This window comes from Fukomys damarensis, unplaced genomic scaffold, assembly GCF_012274545.1.
Source record: "Fukomys damarensis isolate Sample0158 unplaced genomic scaffold, DMR_v1.0_HiC HiC_scaffold_38, whole genome shotgun sequence".
NCBI classification, from domain to species: domain Eukaryota; kingdom Metazoa; phylum Chordata; class Mammalia; order Rodentia; family Bathyergidae; genus Fukomys; species Fukomys damarensis.
In genome coordinates, this window is record NW_022900950.1 from 76,011,904 (window position 1) to 76,037,890 (window position 25,987).

General features: G+C 38.0%; 1 protein-coding gene across 1 annotated transcript in view; it reads right to left on the minus strand.

The window, feature by feature from the left end:
• Positions 1–4,931: 4,931 nt before the first annotated feature.
• Positions 4,932–25,987, minus strand: part of Rxfp1 (relaxin family peptide receptor 1) — a 103,208-nt gene continuing 82,152 nt past the window's right edge. Inside the window, exons 10-18 of the mRNA XM_010627943.2 lie at positions 23,253–23,324; positions 20,630–20,701; positions 18,673–18,744; positions 15,934–16,005; positions 14,497–14,568; positions 11,457–11,686; positions 8,527–8,937; positions 7,495–7,713; positions 4,932–5,397 (exon numbers count right to left, since the gene is read on the minus strand). Of these exons, the coding sequence (XP_010626245.1) occupies positions 5,114–5,397; positions 7,495–7,713; positions 8,527–8,937; positions 11,457–11,686; positions 14,497–14,568; positions 15,934–16,005; positions 18,673–18,744; positions 20,630–20,701; positions 23,253–23,324 (1,504 nt within the window). The 3' untranslated portion in view covers positions 4,932–5,113. The remainder of the gene's footprint in view (positions 5,398–7,494; positions 7,714–8,526; positions 8,938–11,456; positions 11,687–14,496; positions 14,569–15,933; positions 16,006–18,672; positions 18,745–20,629; positions 20,702–23,252; positions 23,325–25,987) is intronic.

Genomic DNA, 25,987 nt, shown 5'->3' on the forward strand with positions numbered 1-25,987 from the left:
CTGACTTCTGATTTGGCAGTGGGAAAGTTGAGCCGAGCTCGCGTGCTTCCCGCGCCTTGGGAAGCCTGGGTGGACGCGTGAGGTGACTTGCTTGCCGTGTGTTTGTGTTGTTTAAAAGATGTGGAACAATTCTGGTTATAAATCTTAGGTGAAGGAAATACTTGATTAAAAATGAGTTTGATTGTGGTGCCACTGCCTGCCTCGAAAGCGCAAGGCCCCGAGTTCTATCCCCAGTACGGGGGGGGGGGGGGGTTATGCCAAAGGATGTATGTATTCAGCATTTGTGTGTGAATTTGTTGATACTATATGTCAGAATTTGGAGTATCTGTTTTTTAATGTTTATATTCTCACAGTCTAAGGTGTTGACAGGTAAAAATAGTGAAACAGTGCCTTCTGTACCCAGGTGTCAGGGCCGTTTATGATGAAATCCTTTATATACTTTTGGTGCTTAAGAGACAAGGGGTCAGTGATTGTGTTTTACTTTTATATCCCTAGCACCTTTTAAGTACCACACAACACTCGCTAAATGCTGAATAAAAACCTGGTAAACATAGTTAAAAACTTTTTTTTTTAACCTGAAGACTTTCTAAAAAAGTGTATGAATCAGAACTTCATTGACTTGAAGGGAAACTTAAAATGGGCATTTAAAGTTTGATGGTGGTAGCTTTTTAAAAAATATAAGTATTTTTCCCCTTTATTTCAGAAAACGAAAATCTGTTTTGGGAGAATACATATTTTTAACTTATTTAATAAAAGTAAAAATTTTATTGTCAACTGCTTTGACTGTTAATATTTCATATATTTGATATTTTATATGTTGCTGTCTTCAAAATGCCTTGTTAAATTTATGGCTGTGTGCTATTACTTTTGGAGATAATACAAGTTATTTACATAAAACTCTTTCCAATGTATCATGTTTAAATATATAATTGTTTTTGTATCATTTGACATTAGTGATGACCTTTTATTTTACAACTCCTTTATCTTATGTTGCTCTTTTGGTGGCTTATGTCACATGTCAACAAATCAACTAGTGATATACTATATGTAACTTTTAGACATCTTTAATTCTGCAAAGCATCTTAATTCTGTGTAGATAAACAGATGTGTAGAGAACATTTAAAGCCCCTCGAACTGGGTATGAAAAGGGGCAAATGGATGGGCAAAGAATAGTTTTGGTTGACGTATCATAGTTTTTAATTTTTTAAATTAAAGATCACCTATATGGTATGATTTCTATACCAGAGAGATGCTTACTTTCATATAAGAGAAATAGCTCTCTTATTTGTCCTGAAAATTGTAGTGTTTTTTTAGTCAGACTTGATGGCACATGCCTATAATCCCAGCACCTTGGAGGCTGAAGGGGGAGGATAGCCACTCTGAGGTTAGTCTGGGCTACAGTAGTGAGATCCTGTCTCAAAAAAAAAAAAGTTTTAAAAATGTATATTATTTTATTAAAAGCAAATTGTATTTTTATTGACATAGTTCAAATGTACAGGAAAGAGCACCCACCCATTCTTACCATGCAGATTTAATTAATATATATGATTCTTACTTTCTTCAGATCTCTGTGTGCGTGTATTTATGTTGTTTTTTAAAATTTGCTATGCTATGGATGGAACTTGGATGCTCTACCAAGTGTTCTGCACTGAGCTACACCCCAGCTTTCTTGTTTGTGTCTTTATATTTTTAACATGTATGTTTTCAGAGCCCTATAAAATACTGTTTCATCTGTTTGGCTGCCAGTATGCAGATGGCTAGGTGGTTCCTTCCCTCCTGGAATTCATTCCGGTGTGCAGCTGTCTCCCAAACTGAAGAGTGCCGACTGTGTAACCATTAGAATTTTGAAGAAACGTGATGCGTGATTTCTTAGGCCATTTTTTTTTTGTTTTGTTTTTTTGAGACAGGGTCTCACTATGTAGTTGAGACTGACCTGGAACTCACTATGTAGCCCAGGCTGGTCTTGAACTCACAGCGATCCTCCTGCCTCAGCCTCCCAAATGCTGGGATTACAGGCGTGTGCCACTGCGCCTGTCTCTTAGGCCATATTCTTAAACCATTTCTGTTTTATCTTTCCAAATCATTTTTCAGATACGTAGTTTGAATATTAATGATATGTTACATATATTTCAGTTGTCTTTCATAGTGTGGTTTATCTTTGTATTTTTATTATGGAATCTCCTTGAATAAAGGTTTGTATTTATTTACTTGGTACTGGGGATTGAACTCAGGTCCTTGCACTTGTGAGGCAGGCAGTGGCACTACTGAGCTAAATCCCCAGCCCCAAAGGTTTTTATTTTTAATTTACTCTTACCAGTCTCACAATGGGTTGTACTTTCTTGAATTTGTATAGGAAATCATGAAAGTACATCCTATTTGTCCTTCCAAAAATTTAAAATATTTTTTTAACATCTATGTGTTTAATCCAATTGAAATTTGTTTTTTTCTTTATTATTTTAGGATCTTGCTTTTTTTTTTTTTGCATTTGTGTAGCTCTTCCTCCAAGTACTATTGTTTCTAATGCAGTGCCTGTCATTCACTTACCTTCTAAGTGTCAAGTTCTGAGCTCTCTGTAGTCTTTTGATATATTGGTGTAACTGCATGATAAGATCAAGACCCCTTGTAAGTTTTCCATATTGTCTGTCCATCCCCTTAGCAGTAAAGAATTCTGCCTGATAGTCTTTCAACTGAGAATGGCTCTTCCTGGTTCTTTAGCAACCAGCCAGCCTCTAGACTTGAACTGGCAGTTTTAGAATTACCAGCCACCATAATCACATGATCTAATTCCTTGCATTCTCTCTCCCCCAATATATGTGTGTTTATATATGGATCTGTGTTTCTGTGGAGAACTCAGTAATGTGTTATCCACAAATAATATACTAGTATACATGTAACATTTGGTTTTTCACTCTGAGGTTACTTTTTAAAGACAACTCTAAAAAATCTTTAACGATCACCTGATTGAATGTCATCACCTTCTCAGCTGCTGCCCCTTCCTCTAATAATCTCAATCTTTCTAGCTTTATGTGTCTATTTTAGATATGTCACATATTCAGAACTATACAGCATTTTATTACATTTTCATGTAGAATGTTTCAGAATTTAATTTCTTTTAATACTATTCCTATATATATATATATATATATATATATATATATCATTAGAGCACTTGGGTTTTTTTCTTCTTCTTTTGGCTATTGTGAATAATGCTTAAACCTTTGCATAAAAGTATGTTTAAGTCCTGTTTTCAGTTCTTTGGGGTTTATATCTAGGAGTGAAATTGTTGGGTGATCCAGAATGTCTCCCAAAAGTCTCGTGTGCTAGAGTGAAGCCTTTGGATGATGGTTGCATCATGGGGGCACTGTACTAATTAGTGGATGAATTCATTGATGAATTCAGAGCTTAATGTGTTAGCAGGCAGTGAGGCCAGGTCAGAGGGATCCTAACCTAGAAGGGTGTGCTCTTGTCCCAGGCGCTTCCACTTCTTTCTCTGCTTCCTGGCTGCCATGGATTGAGCAGCTTTCTTCTGCCAATCCTTCTACTATGCTGATTCTGCCTTGGAGCCAGCTGACTGTGACTAAACCCTCTGACACCATGCGTCCAAAATAAACCTCTCCTTTAAGTTTTGAGTGTCAGATATTTTGTCTCAGTGACAGGAGAGTGACGAATACACTGGGTCATATGGTAATTATATTTTTAAAGTTTTTTGAAGGACTGTTAAACTTCCATGTGGCTTCACCATTTTTCATCTCCATTAGCTCTGTATGGTATAGGGGTTTTAAATTCTACACATCTCCAACATTTATTTCTTGATAATCCCTCTGCCAAATGAGAATTTTTTCATGTTGTGGTTTTAATTTAGATTTCAGGAATGACTGGTTATGTGGGACACGTCTTTATGTGCTTATTGGCCATTTTTATAGCTTCTTTGAAGAAATGTTCATTCAAGAGTTTTGCTTAAGAAATTTTGTGGTTGAGTTTTAAGAGTGCTTTGTGTATTCTGGATATAAGCCCTTTTTAGAGATATGATTTGCATTATTTCTTATATCCTTACTTTCTTGATAAGCTCCTTTGATACACAGAAGTGAATTTAGAAGAAATTTAATTTATTTTTCCTTCTTTTGCTCATATTTTGTTGCCAGATCTGTGAATTAGTTGGAAATCCGTAGTGTTGAAGATTTACCATTATGTTTTCTTCTAAATTTTATATTTTGGTTCTTAATATTTAATTTGCTGATTTAAGTTGATTTTTGTTTTTAGGGTGATATTTGGGTCCATTTTTGTATGTGGCTGTTCAGGTGTCCCAGCATCATTTGTTGAAAACACCACTCTTTATCCTTTGGTCTTGGCACCCTTGCTAAAAATCGATGGACTGAAAACATGAGTTTATATTTTTGGACTCGGTGCTCTGTCATTGATCTAAACATTTATCTTTATTCTCTCTTTTCTGGGCTTACTCCTTTGCAATACCTCTGCTCTGCTAATTCCATAGGATGGTGCAAAGCGAAGAGAAACTTGAGCAAGAAGTGACAGATAAGTGCTGTTTTGGGCTACATAGCAAAACATTGTTTGTTCCTAATAAAAAATATGTTGTATTGGTTTTCAAGTGTATGGAGACTTGAAGAGATAAGAATTCTTAAAACAGAATATTTGTATTTTGCAAACATGTTTTCTTTGATATGCATGCCATATGAAATTTAGAAGCAGTAGATGAACTCTGTCCAGTCTTTGGTAGTTAACAACTTACAGATGGAAAACATTCTTACTGCCTACTCCCAGCAATCCTCTGTAATGAAATTTGCATAGTGGGTGCTCCATAAACGTATGATAGAAGAATGAAGTAATCTCTCTGTAGTAGATTTCTCTAAATTTCCTATACAAAATATATACTTCTATATACACATTATGATTATAATTATTTTCTTTTATATAAGCTTTAACCACTTTTTTCTTTATGTCCCTGTTAGCTAATTTGTCTTAGCCATTATTAATGGTTGTATTAATTTAGTAATTTTATGGTATTTGTTTCATGTCCGGACATCCCACGTGGAGTACCCCATAGTATACTCTGTGACAAAATGGGCCTTTTTGTCAGCTATGAATAGGAATTGAGTCAAGTGGATTGAGAAATCAGTGACATTTCACAGGGGTCTGTGAAAGCAGCTGGCTTCATGGCCTCGGGCAGCATCTCCTGGAGAGGCCACATCTCCACCCAGATGAAGGATGGAGAGTATGTTTTCTGACTTCCTTTGCTGTCAATAGACCTTCTTTGTCTGTAGTTGTACCAAAACTGGTGGATTGTTTCTTTGAACGGTCTTGTGGTCAGAGTATAAAGAATTGGGTTCAAAGCACTGTTGATAGGCAGAATAAAAATCACTACCCAAGAAGTTATTGTACCTGGAAGAGAAAAATGAAATAATTTGTGTATATAGATGTTTACAAAGACAGAAACCCCTTTCCTGTGTCTTCCACCCCTGACTGCGAATTGACTCTTAATATTTTCTTTGATGTCATATAATTAATACCAACTCTACATTTTTCCAGGGTGTCTTTTCAGAGAGCCAGGATTTGGGGGGGAGTACAGTTCTGTAAAAGAAGAGGATTCTTGGCTAAAGTAGTTTCTCCTGACTACATCCACAGAAGTGTTCCATTAGGTAGAAATGTTTCCCACAAAGTAATGACATAGTATTATGTTTCCAACTTAGGAAACGCACATTGTTTAGTGTTTAAATCGTGACTTTTTCAAATGTGTTAACCAGTAGATGGTACATACAGTATTTCTCAGAATATGTAGGCTTATTTTTAATGGGTTTTTCCCCTGCTGTTTAATTTTAAAAATAGGTATGCATTTTAAGATTTTGGTCCAGTATTTATTTCACTGAAAACTTTTTTGGCTAAACTCAATTAAAATCATCTTAGGGGCTGGAGTATAGCTCAGACATAGAACCCTTGCTTAGTAGGCATGTTCCATACAGTGATAGTAACACATGTACATGATCTTAATTTTATATATGTATTTTAAAAATGTGAATATATACATATTAACAGTACATTTGCATATTTTTTATTGTAGTAAAACATGCATAACATTTACCACTTTAACTTCCTCATTTTTGTTGTAGGAAGTTGAACTTGAGGCTTTGCATATGCTAGGCAAATACTCTACCTTGTAGCCACATACCCAGCTTCCCATTTTAGCCATTTTTTAGTGTACAGTTTAGTAGTGTTAAGTACACTCATGATGTTGTACAGACATCATTTCAGTCCATCTCCAGAACTTTTCATCTTCCGAAAGTGAAATTATACCCATTAAACAGTGGTTCCCTATTTTCCCCTGCCCCAGCCCCTAACAACTATCATTCTGTGTTCTATTAGTTGACTAGTCCAGGAATTTCCTAGAAGAGGAATCATAAAACCTTTTCCCTTTTGTGCCTGACTTATTTCATTTAACATAATGTCCTCAAGACTCACCTATATTGTAGCATGTGTCAGAATGTTTTGCTTTTATAAGGCTGGATAGCATGTGTGCATATACTATATTGAATTCAATCAATCAATTAATTAACTAATTAATTTTTGGTACCAGGGGTTGAACTTGGGACCTTGTGCTTGTGAGGCAGGTGGCAGCACCACTGAGCTAAATCCTGGGCCCCTATATTTTATTTATTCATTCTTTCATCTATGGACACTAGTATTGCCTCTACCTCTAACTGTTGTGAAAATGCTATTATAAACATGGGTGTAAAAGATCTACTTGGGTTGCTGCTTTCAAATTCTTTGGTTATGTATCCAGAAGTAGAATTGCTGGGTTGTGTTCTATGTTTCCTCACCATCACTCCATTTTCCACAGCAGCTACACCATTTTATATTCACAGCAGCAATGCACAGATGTTCCAGTTTCCCATGTGTTTGCTGATACTTCATTTCCTGCATGAGGAGATGTGTGGCTTAGGTTTTGAAACAGGGTCTGTCTGTAGTTCCAACTCACAATCCTGCCTCAGCTTCCTGAGTGCTGGGATAATAAGTGTGTGTCACCACAGTAGGTATCTGTGTAAGACACTAACCACCCTACTGGATGTGATACAAATTATTTTTACATAAGTTCTTTCTTCTGTTATCTCATACTCTGGTGTAAGGTTTTCTAACTTGAATATATTCCATGTAGAAAAACTTCTTACTTTGATAAAAGTGTTTATTTGATCATTTTGCCTCAGTCTCTATTCTGATCATCTTAAGGATACACTTAATTTCAGCACTGCATACCACTTATTTTAGTTATTGCTCTTTTATTCCAGCAGTAATTGTATGATTAAGCATTTATACAAAGAACCAAACAACTTCCTGTCAGTAAACTTTTATTGAGCAGAGAGAGCCTAAATTCCATGTAACTCGGACTTACAATTTTGAAACTAGTTAGTGTTAAGAATCTTAATTATGTTTCTTAGAAGAGTACTGTGCAAGCAGATTCTTTACAGAAAGAAACAAAAGTTGTACCTGGTATTTCTACCTGAAGCAGTGAAAGAAATTTTAGTACAAAAATGGGTATCCAGCATAGTGCATCGGTAAATACAATAAAGAAAAACCGCTTGGCAAGGATCATCTCCTTTTTAACCTGATTCCGTATTTCAGTTGCTGTCCCAGTGCTTCCATGAACACTGTAAAACATGCTTCCATAGGAAAATACAATGATGACAAATGCTGCCAGGTTAACACCTGTTTAGAACAGAAGAGACGATAATGTTTATAAACGTTCTTTCAAGACAAGCAAATAAGTAGAACACGCATTTGTGTGTTATTATTAAAGATACAAATCCATACTACGTATTTATCATATTCCACAAAGAATTCTGAAGTTGTGTAAAAATGATTTGTTTTTGGAGATGCTGGGGGTGTATAGGTCAAGTGCTCTACCCCTGAGCTACATACCCTAACACATCATGAGTTCTTTTGAGTTGAAGTATTATTGAAATAATAAAGAATGATGTGATGTTAAATTTTAAGTTGAATATTAAAATTATGGTAAGTCACAAAATACTCTGGCCTTGGTGCTTTCTAGTATTAATGATTTTTAAAATAATTTAATTATTTTATATTGCATTTTGAGAATATCTTTATATTATTGGTTTAGAATAGTATATTGTACTCCTGTATGAAAGATATATGCAGCTACACCCATGGATTTGAAAAGATAATACTTTATGAATATTTTTATATTGTTTTTGAATTATGCTCATATTTTATTGGGAAGCCAAAGCATATTTTGCTTATTATTATTAGTGTTGACTCATGAAATATAAGTGATCACTTTGTAATTGAGTTTATCATGTTGACATTTATATGATAAAGCAGTGATTTAGAGGAAAATGCCCATGGGGGATTCTGATAGAATTCCATACTCTCTCAGTGAGACAAAATGGATAAAAGATTTGAAATAAAAATTTGTAAACACTAGAAGCCATAATGAGTTCTATATTATATGTTATCCCAGCATTTTAATAAAAGGGTTTGTAATACAAAATTTCTTACCAAGAAAAATTGCCACTGAATATATCTGGGCTCCAGTACTTTCTGTATCTTCTGAATGAAGGGGGAAACATACTCCGTTGGTACCATAGTAGTTTTTGAAAAATTCCTTATTGCTCAGTGGAATAAAAGCTACAACAAACCCAACAATCCAAATGAGAATCAGAATTATAATTGTTCTGCATTTTTGAGGTCTTAAACACCTAAAAGGATACACAATGCAGATGTATTTTTCCAAAGTTAGAAATGTCAAAAGTAGAACAGACACTTCTGTGGACAGAATGGCCAAAGAGCCCATGAGCTGACAATTCGTACTCTCCACCCACAGCTGTGCATGCTTATTGTATTCTCCACGGAATTTGAGGTCCAAGGCTCCGATGACAAATAAGTACACTCCCATGAGGCAGTCGGCACCTACAGGGGCCAGAAAATATCACAAATTCAGAGAAATGAATAGGCATGATGAAATTATCAATAATAGAATTTTTAATATTGAAAAAAATGGCCTACTTTCTTTCCCCTTGGGAGGAAATAATTTTTATTCTTCTAAGAGTTAGTGGGCTGGCGATGTAATGTAGCTCAGTGATAGAAAGTTTGTGTTGCATGCATGAGGCCCTGGAATTGTTCCTCAGGACCACCCCCCCCAAACATCCACCAAAATGAACCATAAAAAACAAACCCTCACTTAAGAGGAGGACCTATTCATTCACCCTTTTTGGTTAGCAGTCTCAACACCTTCTAAAGTTAATTACACAATCACTTCTCTGTTTTCCTTTGAAATGGAAGTCTTTAAGTCTATGAGAGCAGATGTCTTGTCTCTTTTGTTCTCCATTCTGTCATGGAGAGGTGTGGAATAAATATATAAAATCTAGTTATGTTGAACATTCAGTTAGGGACCCAGATGGAGGTGGTGTTTGGCTCAGCTCTTCCACTGAAATTCTTCCTGCTCAGCAAGTGAAGGTTGTCATCCTGAAACTGCCATGCAGAACTGTACTTTCTAATTCTGTCTTCTCATTTTTACATACTGCTCTATTTTTACTCTATTCCATCCCCCGGTTAGTCTCAGTGTGTACCCTACTTGTTTTTTTAAAAATATTTTAAGCCAAAATTTCTATCAGATAGGTTGAGATGTTTTGGCTGTGCAAACATTCTATAGGATGTCCCTAAAATCATTTGTCTGACCCAATTCTAACACTGAAGTTATACGCTAGTTTTCATTAGAGAAATTGAACTTAACTTGAAATTTTGTAACAGTACAAAGTGTTAAACATCTCAGTACTACTTTTTTTTATATAGCTTATAATGAAAAGAATAATTAGATGTCAGACTTGGAGCATGGTTGCAAGTAGGACATGTAATACCACACAAAAAGAGGCAACATCTGGGCCTGGAATGGGCTGTGTTCAATCCTCCCATCCCTCAAAAGAATAAACATCCTGTAGACTGATACTTTACTTGCTTGAGAGACTACAGATAAGTTCTAGGCCGTGTGACCCAGACTGTAAACATTCATAAGATGGGTTTCTTGCTTATTTATCCTTCTACTCTTATTTAACATAATCTCTCACAACCACATTTCAAACACTTTAAAAAAATTAGTAGTACCTGAAAATACTTTCTTATTGCAAGTTATGAATGGATAGGATTCTAGCAGCTCAGAAACTAGAAAAATAACTAGTTGCTAAGTCAGTATTTTTGAACTGGACATGCAAAGAAAGAGGTAAATATGGTTTCTGGATGTAAAAATGGGACCATAGAAGGTTGTAGCTTTATTTTGTGGTAAAAGATTTTGGACGCTTTAACAAATTATACCTCACAGCTACTTTACAAGAGAAAACAAGGATATGAGAGCTTCATTAATCTGTGTAAGGTGATTGAATTTTTTTAATTTTTAAAATTTATTTGGTTTGTGTGCTGTATTTGTTTGAGACAGACTCTCATTGTGTAGCCCAGGATGGTCTCAAACTTGAAATCTTCCTGCCTCAGTCTCCCAGGAGGGCATATGCCACTATACCTGGCTAATTTAATTTCTTATCACTAAAGTAATTTTATTTTTTGTAGAAAATATGAAAACATACAGTACAACCTTGGATTGAGAGTAACTTGTTCTGTGAGTGTTCCACAGGGCGAGCAAACATTTTTAATTATATCATGATAAACATTGTCTTGCAGTAAGAGTTGTATGTGACAGTGTCATATGATCATAGCTGAGCTAATGGTTCCTCCCTCTCTCTTTCTCTGCCCTCTCTCCCTCTCCCACACCCTCTCCCTCTGCACTCTTTCCCTTTCCCTCTCTCTGTGGGATTGGGGTTGATCATTTCCCAACAGCAAGAAGTTATGAAGGAGATCTCATCTTCAGAGGAAGAAAAAAAAGGTGGAGGAATCTCTCACTTCAAAGGAGATTAGGGAGATGTGTAAAATATGGGAAACTGTAAAATTCTGTAGAAAAGCACCATTGGAATAAAGTTGTAACAGTGCATATGATGATTGTTTAACCATAATGCAGTGTGAAATCCATGAAAGGAGACAAAAGCAAGTGTTATTGGAGAGATCATTAAAGTTGCACAAAATGGAAAAGATTCCATTGAGATGATAGTAATGATTCCCTTAGTGATAGTGAAACTCATTCTACACAATTACCCTCCTCTCTCTTGTCTCCCTCACACCAGCCACGAAGGTGTTCAAAAGTAAGCACTGATTAATTTATTTTTCTTTGTATTTTGTATTACAGTATTATAATCATTTTTATACGAATATTTTTGGGTTGTGGAATGAGTTATCTGAGTTTCATTATTTCTTATGGGAAAATTTGCTTTAATATGTGAGTGATTTGGATTAAAAGCATGTCTCTCAAACAAATTATGCTTACAAATATACAGCTATGCTTCTGAATATTTCAAAACTGGAGTTCCTCTTTAGACAGGAATACTCACAGCAGAGAGAAATGATTGATATGGCATGCAGCTTGTTCTCAGACCTGATATAAGGTCTCATGCAGATGACAAAAATGTTTCCAAAGCAGGTGACCACAGATACGACCCAGACAAACACTCTCTGAATGACGCTGGCCAGAAGATTCTCAAGAGAAGAAAGCCCATCAGTGTTGGGTTTACAGCTGCGAACATGTGGTGCATAGCCACAGTACTGGAATTTCTTAAAATATCTGGTATACAAAAAGATAAAGAATTTAAATTTTAAGTGACATCACAATCCCTGATGAAATTATTCTACAGAGTACTGTGCTAAAAACACATGGTAGTGTCAAAAAAACCGATCTGTAGATAAAAGGAACAGATTAGAAGATGCAGAAGCAACTCAGAACACACTTAGCCACCTTATCTTTGACAGAGGGGCCAAATGCCTTCACTGGAAGAAAGATAGCCTCTTTAATAAGTGGTACTGGAAAAACTGGCTGTGTGCATCCCCAAAACTAAAACTAGACCCATCTCTCTTACCATGCACTAAACTAAAATGAAAATGACCTAAAGATCTAAATATTAAAACAAACAAAATCTGCTGGAGGAGAAAATATGTAGAAGTCTTGAAGATGTGTAGACAACAACTATTTATGAACAAACTACAATTGCACGGAAAATATTACACAGAACAAACAGCTGGGATCTTGTCTTCTTTAAAAGCTTTGGCACAGCAAAAGAAATCACCAACAGAATTTGAAAAAAATTTTGCTAGCAGTTTCTCAGATAAAAGGCTAATATCTAGAATATAAAAAGCTACCCCCAAGTTTAAAGACCTAATCCAAAAATGGGATTAATACACACCTCTCAGATGAAGTACAAATGGCAAGTATATGAAAAAATTGTCATTCAGGAGATGCAAATTAAAACAAAGATTCCGTCACGCCAGAAAGAATGGCTATTATCAAGAGATCAGCCAATAACAAATGCTGGTGAGGCTGTGGTAAAAAAGAAACACTTCTTCACTGTTGGTGAGTGGTAGACTTGTGCAACCACTTTGGAAATCAGTGTGGATATTCCTCAAAAAACTGGGACTAAACTTTTCATTTGACCCAGCTATTCTTCTTGGGATCTTCCCAAAAGAATTAAAAGAATAATACCACGGCAATATATGCACATCCATGTTTATAACAGCACAGTTTGTAATAGTTAAATCTTGGAAACAGCTCAGATGCTCATTGACTGAGGCATATACAGTGGAGTACTACTCAGCCACAAGGAAGGATAAACTGGAGACATTTCTAGGTAAATGGATGCACCTTGACACCATACTCTTAGATGATAAATCGGGCACACGTGTAAACCACATTGTTTCTCTGGTGTGAGAAACTGAAAGTTTAAAAAGGACCAAAATGTATAATAGATAATGTGAAATAGGAAGAAAATATTCAAGTGGGAAGGGGCGCTGAGAAGGGGAGGAGGGGGAAAGGAAGGAAGGGAAATTGGAAAAATGAGAAAAAGATAAAATGGAAGCAAAACCTTTGTAAATGAGGAAAGAAGGGATGAAGGGAGGGGAGTGGAATGGGAAAAAATAAGACTTAAGATATATCATGTACAGGTAACAAATTCCATAAGATGAATGGGATCATTATGTATATCTGAATTATACTAATAAACTCAATAAGAAATAAATGAATTCATTGGCACCATACAATAATCTTTATTTTTGGCATTTTTCTTGGAAGAAAGATGTCTTAATATGAGGTTCAAAGGAATGCAACATAGTAGACATCCTGCAGTTTTAAACTTTTAATTCGCATAAACTTGATTTAATTTTAAAAGAATGTGTGGATAAGAGTAGCAAATAAGCATGGTGAAAATATGTGTAGGCCCCATCTGACAGCTTAAATAAACTGTTTATTTGTAAAAGGAAAAGGAGTTTAAAGAAACTCTTAGGTTAATGATCCGAATTCAGTTATCTATAAATGCAATATGACACAGCTCCTGGGGAAAGAGTGTTGGTAACTGTTTTGCTTTATTTTATGTGTCTTAGGCTGAAGTTTTGCTGGGTGAACAGACTGATGGGAGCTCTGTTTTCTAGTTTTACTGCCACCCATCCAGTCACCCTGCTAGTGACAGTGTGGAGGTTTTTTCTTTGAGGGAACACCTTCACCCCATGTCTGATTTATTTCACTTAGCATTATGGTCTCAAGGTGCGTGAATTTTCCTACAAATGACCCAAATTTATCTTCCTTTATGGCTGAGTTATACTCCCTTTTGTAATACACCACATTTTCCTTTTATTCTTATTACAAACTCAGCAAACCTCATGTGGTGGAACATTTGTATAATCCCCCCAACACTCTAGGAGGCTGAGTCAGGAGGTTGGAAAAGTACAGTCTATCATGAGCAACTTAGTGACTTAGACCTTGTCTCAAAGAATGGGGGTAGGGTGGGATAAGGTTGTAGAGTGGTGTGAATACCCTGAGTTCATTCTTTGCAGGGGGAAAAAAGGATGGGTTCTCTCTACACTAATGTTTCCTGATATTCAAAAATTCTGTGAAATTCTACCAGAATGTGGAAAACTGAAAACTGCCCATGTCACAGCTTTAAGGGTTGTACTGAGTTTGTTTGGACTGCTGGAAGAAAAATACCACAGTCTCATGACTTAAGCAACACACATTTAGTTCTCACAGATCTGGAGACTGGAGCTCAAGACAACAGTGCCAGCAGATTTGGCTTGTGCCGAGGTCCTGCTGTCTGGTTTGTAGTTGATGGCCATGCTCTTGCCATATCCTCCTGTGGTTGAGGGGCAGAGTGAGTCCCTAGGGTCTCTCTTAAGGGTGTGAATCCTATTCATAAAGGCCCTGCCCTCATGAGCTCATCACCTCATAATACTATTGCCTTGGTTACTGGTGCATGCACATAAGCAGTGTGTAGCATGTAGGTTGGTAGGAAATATGGATAGATTAAATGGATAGGGTATGGGTGTCTTGTCACAATACATGTGGAAATGAACATATTAAAAGCAAGGTAAAGATTGAAAACATCTACTTACATGTGAGAGAGATTCACAAGAGGGTTAAACATCCTTTGTTGGATATTCAAAATTTCAATTCCTTCTAGGCTGCTAAAATACCAAATTTTAATAATCAGTCAAAATAACATGTTATACAAGGTATAATAAAAGGAGTTTCCGTGAAGGAAAATTTAATAAAATGCTTTTACATCACTCTTATTCTAAGTGGACTATTCATCGGCCTAGGCCTTCTCCCACTCCTCTTTGCTTGTGTGACTTGAGAACATATTTCTCCCCTATTTGAGTTTTTGGCTCCTCATATCATGGCACAAAGCACAGTGCAAAGCACAAACTACTCAAACATTTCTGGAGCAGATAAATGAGCATGATCTCTGATCCACATTACAATGTTTCACACTGTGAAATTGCTCTAATAATTTAAAGTACATTGTTTCTTATGAAATGCCAGGTTACTGAAAGAACACTGAAATTAGATGAACCAAAGATTATCTTTTTAAGGCGATTCTTAGACTGCTAGGATTTCTATCTTAGAAGTCGTAATCTAGCATGTTACACCTTTTTTTGTTTTTTATTGTTTTGGTTTTTTGAGACAGGGTCTCACTATGTAGTTGAGACTGACCTGGAACTCACTATGTAGCCCAGGCTGGTCTCGAACTCAAAGCAATCTTCCTGCTTCAGCCTCCCAAGTGCTGGGATTACAGGCGTGCACCATTACGCCCGGCTATCATGTTCCATCTTGAGGTGCCCCTAAGAAGTCTCTACCTCCTCAGAACCAAAGGACCAATGAATGCACACAGGAGCTTTCAGAGTTAAAGCAAATAATGCAGTGTAAGCTTTTGGTGACTTACAGAAAGACAGATGATTGACCAATATTTAATTTTTAGTGTATTAATATGTAAGATAAAACCAATAGCTGTGTATTTACAGTTCATCAAAAACATCCATCTGACTTGTTTTTGTGAAGCTTAAGTATTGTCCTGGAAATAAAGCTTTTAATTTGAGAGATTATAAAAGCAATTAGTTATTGATACTAAAGTAGCAGTTTCCTTCCTTTTTCTTTCTCCCTCCCTCCCTCCCTCGTTCCCTCCCCTCCTTTCCCCTTCTCCTCCCTCCCTTCCTTCCTTTCTTCTTTCCTTCTTTCCCTCTCTCTTCCTCTCCCTGTCCCTCTTTCTCTCCCTCTTACCTCTCCCTCTCCTTTTCCTTTCTACTGTAGTACTGGTGATTGAACCTGGGGCCTCATGTATGTTAGGCAAATATTCACTACTGAGTTACACCTCCGGTCTTCTTTTTAAAAAGTATCTTTTTTGAGAGAGAGTCTCACCACATTTCCCAGGATGACCTCAAACTTGAGATCCTCCCACTGGAGCCTCACGGTAGGGGAGCTTATTAACGTGTGCTGCAACACCCAGCTTGAAATAATATTATCGTAAAACTACCCCATCTGTGTATACTTACAGAGACTTGAGCTTGACAAGATAATCAAATTGATTTGCTTGAATGTTCTGGATTGGATTGTAGGAGATATTTCTGTTTTTTAAAGAAAGACAGTAGATCATCTTCAAAAATTGCTCGAGTAATGAGTGGATCTTTGAGTTACTTTAAAACATTCACAGAAAAAAGCATAGCATGACTCAAAATGTAAAGATTTAAGTTCCAGCCTTGATACTAAAACTACTAGAATAAAACCGGGAGACAGCTTCATGACATTGGGTTGGGCAGAGTTTTTTGGTTTTGTATTGTTCTGATAAGGACCACAGAAGTGTGGGCCACAAAAGATGAAAATGAGCAGATGGAGCTCTATTAAACTAAAGAAGGTTCTGCTCAAAGAAGGAAAAGTCAGAGTGGAAAGACAGTCTGTGCAATGGGAGGACATGTTTGCAAACCTATCTGGGAAGGGGTTACTAGGCAAAATACACAAGGAGCTCAAACAACTCTAGAACAATAAACATAACCCATTGAAAATTGGGGTTGAAGGACTCAAATAGACATTTCTCAAAAGAAGACACAAATGGCCAACAGGTACATTGCAAATGCTCAATATCACTAATCATCAAGGGAATGCAAGTTAAAGCCACAGTGAGAGATCTTCACGCCTGTTAGGATGGTTTGTGACAGAGGTGAATGGCAAGAAGACCTTGTGAGGGTGTGCAGAAAAAGAAATGCTTTTATGCAATTGAACTAGTAGAATGTGGGAATACAGGGAATAGTGTAGAGGTTGATAAAAATATTAAAAACAACTATCATATGATCCAGAAAGTGCACTACTGAAGACAAAGAGTCATAAATAAGAGTGAAAGTACAACTGTATTTAAAGTGAGAAAATGTCAGATTCTTTCCCCTCCTTCCACATCTTCCATCTGCTGCTAAGATTTTGTGTGTGGGGGGTACTAGAGATTGGCCCCGGGGCCTTTGCACTGAGCTGCATCCCTAACCCTTTCTTATTTTTTTATTTTAGTTTTGAGATAAGTTCTTGCTACATTGTTAAATTGCCCAGGCTGGGCTTAAACTTTCAATCCTCCTGTCTCAACTTCCCAGTGCGCTGGGAATACAGGTGTGTGCCATCATGTCAGGCTGAGGAAGTTCTCTTTTTAAGAAATTTACTCAAGATTAGACAGTTGTGTGCGTATGTGCAGGAAAGAAACTCCCAAGGGAGCCATTGTTACAGGAAGAAAGAAAGAGGAAGAGAGATGATGAAAAGCGTCTTGTGTAAAGAAAGGAAATGGAAAGAGCAAACTAGGAATACAGAGAAACTGCCTCACATGATAGAGGCTGTATATTAAAAAACAAAGCAAAAAGACCCTGTCTAGGGTATTCTATGGTGAAAGACCCAAAGCTTTCTAAGACCAGGATGCCTGCTTTTGCCACTTCTTGTTCCGCACAGTATAGATATTCTAGCTGGAGCAATTAGGGACAGAAGAGAAAAGGCACCCAGATTAGAAGAGAAGAAAAATATCTCCATTCAGATATATATCCCTAAGATTTAACAAAAATGATAGAACTAATAAATCCAGCAAAGCTGCTGGATACAAAATTAACACCAAAGAATCTTTGTGTTTCTATATGGCAACCAATGGAAAATAGTCCCATTTACAATAGCATTTAGAAGAATAAAATAAATTAGCACTTAACAAAGAAGGAAAAAATATGTGTATTGGAAACTATGAAATACTGTTGAAAGAAATCAAGCAATCCATTTGCAGTGGTTTAAATGTCCACTCCAAACATCGGACTGAAATTTACCATTGTGATAGTGTTAAGACCTTTAAGAGTGATTAGGCCATGAGGGCTTGGATTAATGCCATTCTGGCAGGCATGGGCTCTTGGTGGAAGGGTCAGTGAGGTCCACCTTCTCCCTTCTGTCCCACACCTCAGGTCATGTGGTGCCTTCCAGTATGTTATAATGCAGCATGGAGAAGATCCTCACTAGATATGGCTCTTTGGTCTTGGACTTTGTAGCCTCCAGAACTGTGAGAGAAACTTCTGTTGTTTATAAATGAGCCAGTCCATGGTATTCTGTGACAGGGCATAAAGAAGACTGGTACAACACCACAAACGGAAAGATGTCTGTGTTTGTAGATTGGAAGACTCAATCCATACTAAAATTCACATGGAAAACCAAGGGAGCCCAAATAGCCAAGGCAATCTTGGAAAAAGTAATAAAGTTACTCATGTTGATTCCAGAATTTACTACATAGCGGTTAAGCAGTGCAGTTCTGGTGCTGTACTTCATAGCTTAGCAACACAGGACACCAAAAGGTGCCTGGTTTTTAACCTTGTTAAATCGAAGATGAAGACAGGTGGACAACAATACAGCACCCAGGATTAAACTCATGCATGATTTTCAGCAAGGGTGCCAACACTGTTCAGTAGGGGATGCTTTCAGGAAAGCTACAAGGCAATTGTATGGTTTCAATTATCTGAGGTTCTTAAGCTCATCAAATTCACGGAGATACAAAGAATGGGGTTGCCAGGGGCTGTGGGAAATGTGCGTAGGGAACTAGGGTTTGACGATTACAGAGTTTCAGCTGTGTGAAATAAAAATTCGGGAGGCAGATGGTGGCGTTGGCTGCACTACTGTGTGAATATAGTGAATAATATTCAACCGCACATTTTAAATGGTTAACTTGGTGTATATTTTAGCACAATTTGAAAAAACAACAAAGAAATGAAGTGTAAAACGAATACCAGTCTTACAATTGTGACAGCTCCTTCAGATCCTGAAATATGTGTGGTGGAAGATTTTCAATCTTATTACTTCCTAAATCCCTGCGGAAATAATGGCAAACATGTCCTATTATTTCCTGAAGACTTTATTCAGTTGTCCTGAAGTTCATCAGAAAACCATTCCGCAACACTCCCACAACACTGTCGGTGAGCTGTGGTAACTACCAGAAGCCTAAAAGGCTTTCTCATGTTGTGGGGGAAACCAGGACCTCCTGCGATGCAGCACCTCTGCCCCGTGAAGACCGAGGGGCTGAAACAGGGCGTAAGAAGGAAGACATTTAAATTCTTCATTCTGCCTCATCAGTCTCTTGGAGACAAGTACTTGATGGTATTTACTTTTAATAGAACCAATTTCCCTTCACTCCCTGCGTATCGATATGTGTGTATATATATATATGACATTCACAGGAAATTGGTGCATACCATGCACACAGTGCATCTCGATCCTTCTTCCCTTCCCTTCCCCTGCTCTCCGTCCTGTCCCCCTCATCTGTAGATTCCCTTTCTATCCCCACATAGTCTTATCTCCTTGTCCCTTGTTATATCTTTTATTTTGTTCTTTGAATTATTTATACTTTGGATTTCTCATATCAGAGAAATCATGTGACATTTAACCTTCTGTGTCCAGTTAATATGTGTGTTGTGCCCCTCCTTCCTTTCCCTTCCTTCCTTTGCTCCTTTTATGTTACACTAAATACGGCTGGAGCTTGAACTTTTTCTTCTGCTTGTATTTATTATTATTAAGTAGAAGAGTATTTTGATGTTGATGTTTCAGAGAAGAATGCAATACTGTTGTTACCTGATAAAACTTTTTGCCGGTGAAATGTATTCCCCCACCTGTCTCAGGACTTAGGAGTAGTGTCCAGGAGTTATGTTCATAATATTCTAGTTCTATTCTTTATGTCTCATGGAAAAGTCTTCACAAATTGCAGCTCTGCCCACATAGTTGTAGAAACATGTAGATTTGTCTGTTCTCCATTTACTTTCCAGAAAACTGATACTAAAGCAATAAATATCGACCTCACAGATTCCACAGTCGTTTTCTTCATGTGCCGTTGTCATAAGGGGTTGGCTCTGTGTAGAACTGTTTTAATACCCTTTGTAATTATGTCACTGATATTCAAAACAAATTTTACAGCGATTATTTTTTAACTTCTCTTTTCCATCATCATAGGCAAGGATATTATCCACAGGAGTGTCTAACTTCCTCATGGGCCTGAGTGATGTCATTTAATTTTATGGTTCCTGAATCCTAATCTTCTCAGAAACTTAAAGACAAACTTGCTGTTCTTTTGTGCAGAGTTGTATAGGATGAATTTTATTTATTCATTTTGCTGTGGTTTTATTCTTTCTCTAGTTGTTTACATTATCCTTTTTTCAAATATTTATATATTTTTGTGTTATGTTTATTTTTTCAAGCTGCCTGAATTTCATTGTAACCCATTTCATCTAAGCAATGCTTTCAAAAAGGATATTATTATTTTCTTAAAAGTTATGCACAATGGAACACTACTTTGCCATAAAAAATATAAACTTGAGTTATTCATAGGAAAATAGATGCACCTTGAGACCATAATGTTAAGTGAAATAAATCAGACACATATGCTTAAGTAATGGATAGTTTCTCTTCTATGAGCAACCCAAAATATAAATAAAGAGCAAAATAAAAGTTCGATGATAGGAAGTAAAGAGATATATATTTCTCAAATAGGAAAGGGATCAAGAAATGGAGGGAGGGTGGAGGGAAAGGAAATGAAAAAAGAAATTAAAATGTGTTTTGCACATATACCAACCCCACGTAAGAAATGTAAATATGATATATAGCAAGCTTGTGCTAATATAAAAGAAAAAATATAAACACATGTATAGCAAACTTGAAATAAAACAGTAGAAAGAAAATTCTTAACATATATTGAATCAAACTTACAGTTCATCTAGTTTCTGGAGATGTGCAAAAGTATTTTCATTTAAGTTGTTGATTTTGTTTTGTCTCAGTACCCTGAAAGAAAAGAGAAAAATATATTTTACCATCTTGAAACAGTTATTGTAGGTATTTCTGAGGAGACTAGCAGTCTCCAAAGACAAAGACACTAAATACAGAGTGCATTTTCAGGTAGAGATATTGGGAAGTAGTATGATCAATTGTCCAATGAAATTTTAATTTTAAATTTCTCAAATCTTTGTAGTGAGGATTATAATGAAATAGAATTCAAAATTGTCATAGAAATAGGGAAGAGCTTTGCAGGGAAAAGAGGGAAACCCTTAAGTCGAGGGTCCAGAGAGGGTATTTGTAGAAGGAGCTGTTGGAGACCATCGGCTCGGTCTGCACGGCCTGTCCGCCTCCACAGCATGGCTACTTACTGCGCCTCGATGGGCTCTAGGGTGGAGCTGCCTAGGGAAGACTGATCTAAGCTGGACGGGTTCCGAAATTTACTAGCCGGGGAATGTGCATCAGACCAGCTCCTAATTCCTCCCAGTATCCAAATCATTACCTCATTCTCCCAGTAAAACTGGAGGGAAAAAGCCAAAACACCTGCCAAAAGGAAGCTTAGAAGTGACTTCTTCATACGGAAGTTTCCATAAAGTTAAACACAAGCAGAGAAGAAAAGAGGTTCTAAGGTTTTCAGATGTCTGTTTAGGTGCCCTTTGGTTTTCTTTGGGCGATTCACACAAACCATTTTGTGTGACTGATGATGCAAGGTGCCCTGCATCTGAAGGAGGCCGAGTTCACTCAGTGGAAGATTTCAGACTTTTCAGGGGCTGGGAACCCATCAGGATGCAGGGCCTAATTGCAGCAAACACATCATTACATCAGTAGTAATGATTATAATGTCTATACATGCGGTCCTGTGTACCTCTAGGATGATGGCTTTCAGACTTTTCCCATGGTGTCCCCAGTAAAAAATGTGTTTTATATTGAGATATAGAATGCACACACCACCCGAGACTTATGAAAACAGCACCTTTATTATCTATGCTGTACTCTGACATAATTGTCCAATTCATTTCTCTTCATGTGAAAAACGCTGGCCACCACATGCCAGGCTGGTTGTGCTACACTGCCTAGGAGCTGTAACCAACATGTGACAAGCATTCTAGAAAAGTGGATGGGAAAATAGGGTGGGGAAGTTGGGTTTTTATACTCAGGGAAGCCCAGTGTCATTTACTCTCACAGAAAGTAAAGCAGTGGGATTTAAAATAGGCCAGAGAGAAGGGGGAAAATACTACCCCAAAACATCCCATGCTGTATCCTGGCGTCCATAATGAGGTCCTCAGGGGTGAACATTCTATGTTATTTAATTTTTTTGGACTGGTAAGTCTCAATATTTTATTAAAATGCATATTTACCCAGTCAGCCAATAATCTCTTAACTTTGTCCCTTTCACCTCCAAATATGCATTACAGCACAGGAGTGATTTCAAATATCCTTGGTTGTGGTGACCAACAAATATTTGAAAGTCAAATTTGCAACTAAAAACTAGACCTTGGGAAAATTCTGAATTAGAAAAGAAACATAAAGCTCTCCAGTGGAATTCTTCATCTGTCTGACAATTTGCAGTTTATGTGTTCTAGTTAATCTTTGCCACAATAGTTTTCAAGAAATAATGTTCCTCTGAACCAAGACGCTGATTTAGTGCTTCTTAAACTAAAGTCTGAGGGCAGATTCCAGAGCATCGATTTCTCCCTTTGAAGCAGGCCTGCATGTCCCTGAAGTTTGCGCGAAACAGGTCTCAGGTAATACAGTGCCTGTGTGCTCATCTGTGCGTCTAAATCTGAGGTTTCTCTGGGCTCGAACTTCGTGTCTTCTGGTTTTAACGAATGCGAAGCCCGAGTGGAACTTGGACACACCACGCGTGTGCGAAGGCTTAGGAGCTGAAAGCTGAGAAAATGTGGTGTTCTGGTGTGCTGAGGGCTTGGAGCCGAAGGACAGGGAGGAGCCTCAGAAGCAAGATCTCTCTATGCCGTGGTCCTCTGTCTCTGCTCCCTTTTTTCCTCAGGGTGGGCCGCAGGAGCCAGAACCTCTGCTCCCAGACCCAACCGGAGGACTGAGCAGGGTTTCTCTAGCCTCTCTCCTTTCAGGCTGGAACTGGCCCTGGAGAGCTGTCCACCTGCCTTCTCTGGAAGAAGGCCCTCTGAGCCTCATTTTTGGAAAGCCCTGCCCACCCAGAGAGAAGGGAATCCAGGCCCTCTTGCTGGGTTTCCACCCTTGCTCCATTACCCTTGGGTCTGGTCATGTTTCTACGTGGCTGTCCATTTTTCCTTGAACCTGAACACAAAAATGGACGATTTCCCCTGGGTCTTTGGATCTCTATTTCTTAGGGCTTCTGTGCCACATAAAACTTTGGTTAATTGAATCTGTTATGCTTTTCTCTGGTTACCCTGACTTTTATTATAGGAATGGGGGCAGAGAGCAGACTCTCATGGTGGGGGTTGAGGGAAATCACACTTTTCTGCCCCCCCCACACGTTTGGCTGCCTTCTGCCTACGCTAAAGATCTATTTGGTAATAAGGCGATATGACATTACTTCAAAAGCAAAATTATTACTTACAAAACAGTCAAATTACTGCAGGAAATAAAAGTCATATTTCTTAAGTTGTGGATATGGTTGCCTTCAAAGTCCCTGGAACATAAAAATAAAACATGACCAAGCTACATTGTAATCATAGACAAATAAATTAAGAATTATTTTCCTTCTATTAAAATCTATTCTTCACATTATATTTCCTTCATATGGACTAACTTGTAGCCACTTATATAACTGTACATGTATTTGTACATGGATCATATATACAGATATCATTGTGTGTATATATACACACATATATATCTTTCTGGTAATAAAAATGTTTTGGGTCCCATCTGTACCATGTGCTCATGGAGACATGTATGTTATCCTGAGAAAGAGGAGAATGAGAAGTCAAGCTAAGAACCTCTGTTATGGTGAATACCTAACCTATGCATAGATACTTAACAGAGAAGCGTACTGAGGATCTGTCCAGAATTCCCCTGGCTCTTCCCTGCATGTTACGACCCCATCTTGTTGCAGACTTCACACAGTTTCATTATTGCTGCAGATCTGCTACTGTTAAGACAGTATTTAGCTCCTGGCTCCGTAGGCAAAATACTTCCCAGAAAAGGACTCTTAATTGTCTTTTACCACGGGGCAGCTTTGCTGCCTTCACGGCGTCGCAACGTCCAGTGCAGAGCAAACGGCAGCTCGTCCTAAGCTCTCCCCTCTCAGCTCCGGGAGCTGCACCTAGAGCCTCTGCTGTGTGCCTGTGTCCCCACAAGGAGGCTGGGTCTGAGCATCCACATTTATCCAGAGTATCATTTATGTGTTTAATTTTACTTTCTGCAGTGCTGGAGCGCCCATTCAGGGACTCTTGCCCTCCAGGCAAATACTCTACTGCTGGGTTACATCCTCAGCCCCTTCTCTTAAGTAGGAAAATGGTCCAAGTTTGTAAACCAGAGGAAGAGCATTCTTTGAGGTCTAGTGACACACTGAACTTTCAAAAGTAAACACTGGCCCTGAAATCTACACAGCGTGCCCAGGCTTAGTTTATGAGCTGCCACGTAGCACTAAGCTATTGAGGAAAAACTGTGACCCCAGCATAGGAGCAGAAGTGTGGCTCCTGGATGCTGAGGGAAACACGGTAGCACTGACAAATGCCTGTGTTCTGCCGGCTGGGGTGCACACGGCACAGGCAGTTTTATTTTGGATCCTGCATTAGACACTGACCAGGCAAACTAGATCTGGAAGGTCTGGAAGACCAGGATAAAGGGATCTAAGGAAAAGATATATTTAAGAGAGAGAGAGAGAAAGAAACAGTGGAGAGAGAGAGGGAGAGAGAGAGAGAGAGAGAGTTTGCCTATGTTTCATCAGAGTATAAAATTAGATTTTCCAGGTGAAAGACACGAACTATTTCAAAGTGAGGCCCAACCCCCCTAGCAAACTACGGTGTCCAGAGAATTACCTTCCTATGACTGTAAGCATTTGACAGAGGTGATAGACCATATCTTGATAATTTTGTAGATAAGATTTGTATAGTAAATGGGATGGCCAAGTAGAATAAGAACTGTATTCTAGATCACCCTCCTGAAGAAACATTTTTGTTATTTTATGAAATGGGAGCCGGGGTTGGGGATTTAGCTCAGTGGCACCGCGCCTGCCTCACAAGCACAAAGTCCTGAGTTTGATCCTCAGGACGGACCAAAAAAACAGGGAGCTGAGCGCTTATACCAGTACTTGTAAGAGCTTTTGGTCTCCGGAGACTGACTTTGATGTTATTGTTAGCAGTTACCAGAAACCTACCACCAGGTGGCGATCCTCTCTCAAGCTTCACAGAACACTCAAAAGTTTAGCTACTTTGCTAGTAAGCTGCAAAAATATTTATTAGCACTAACTCGCTGATTTATGCAAATCAGTAGGAGGCACAAATTAGGGTTTTTGGATTAAATTTGTTGCTTGTTTTGAGTTCACTTTAACTTTTAGTTGTGAATTTTCTTTGACTTTCTAAAATTAAGTATAAATCTTTGATGCACAGGAGTTTGGTTTTCAGAACACGTGGTAACCAAGGAAATAGTGACAGCAACAACAACAACAACAAATCCAACGCCACTCTGCTTCTTCTTCTCCAGCTCCTGGCTCTAGAGGACAGTGTGTTTTTCCTGCTGCGTGTCTAGACCACCACCTTTCTCACTTGCAAGCATCTGGACTTAATCATTTTATTTTTCCTTTCTACATGGCAGAACTGAAAATGAAATTTTCAATGAAGCAAAAATAAAAGCCATCAGAGACATGGGCCATTCCACTCAACTTCCTAGCTTTCTCCTAATGTCATTTTGAAATGACAAATTTTCACCCCCCCACCTGCTTCCTTCCCTATCTTTAAACACGCTGGCTCCTACTTCATACGAAAAATTGAGATGGTGAAGGAGCAAAAGCTCTCGATGTTTGGGCCCGGCTGCAAACTCACCTGTCCAGGCAGCTTGGCTCCTGGTGTCAGAGGAGAGGTGGCCCTCCTCCTGAGCTAGGCCATGCTCTCCGTCTGTTCTTGAGTTTGGTTTGTGTATGTATGTGCCCTAAAATATATGGTCAGTTTTAGTGAATATGCTTTGCTTTCAAGATTAAATCTATTAGGGTTAGTTGCAGGTACAGAGAACAGAAGAAACCTCACCAGACTAGCACAATACACTGGAATTAAGCAGTCCAGGGATGGGATGGCAGTTTTACAAAATTGTTACAAGCCCAGGGTTTTTTTTTTTTTTTTTTTTTTTTTTTTT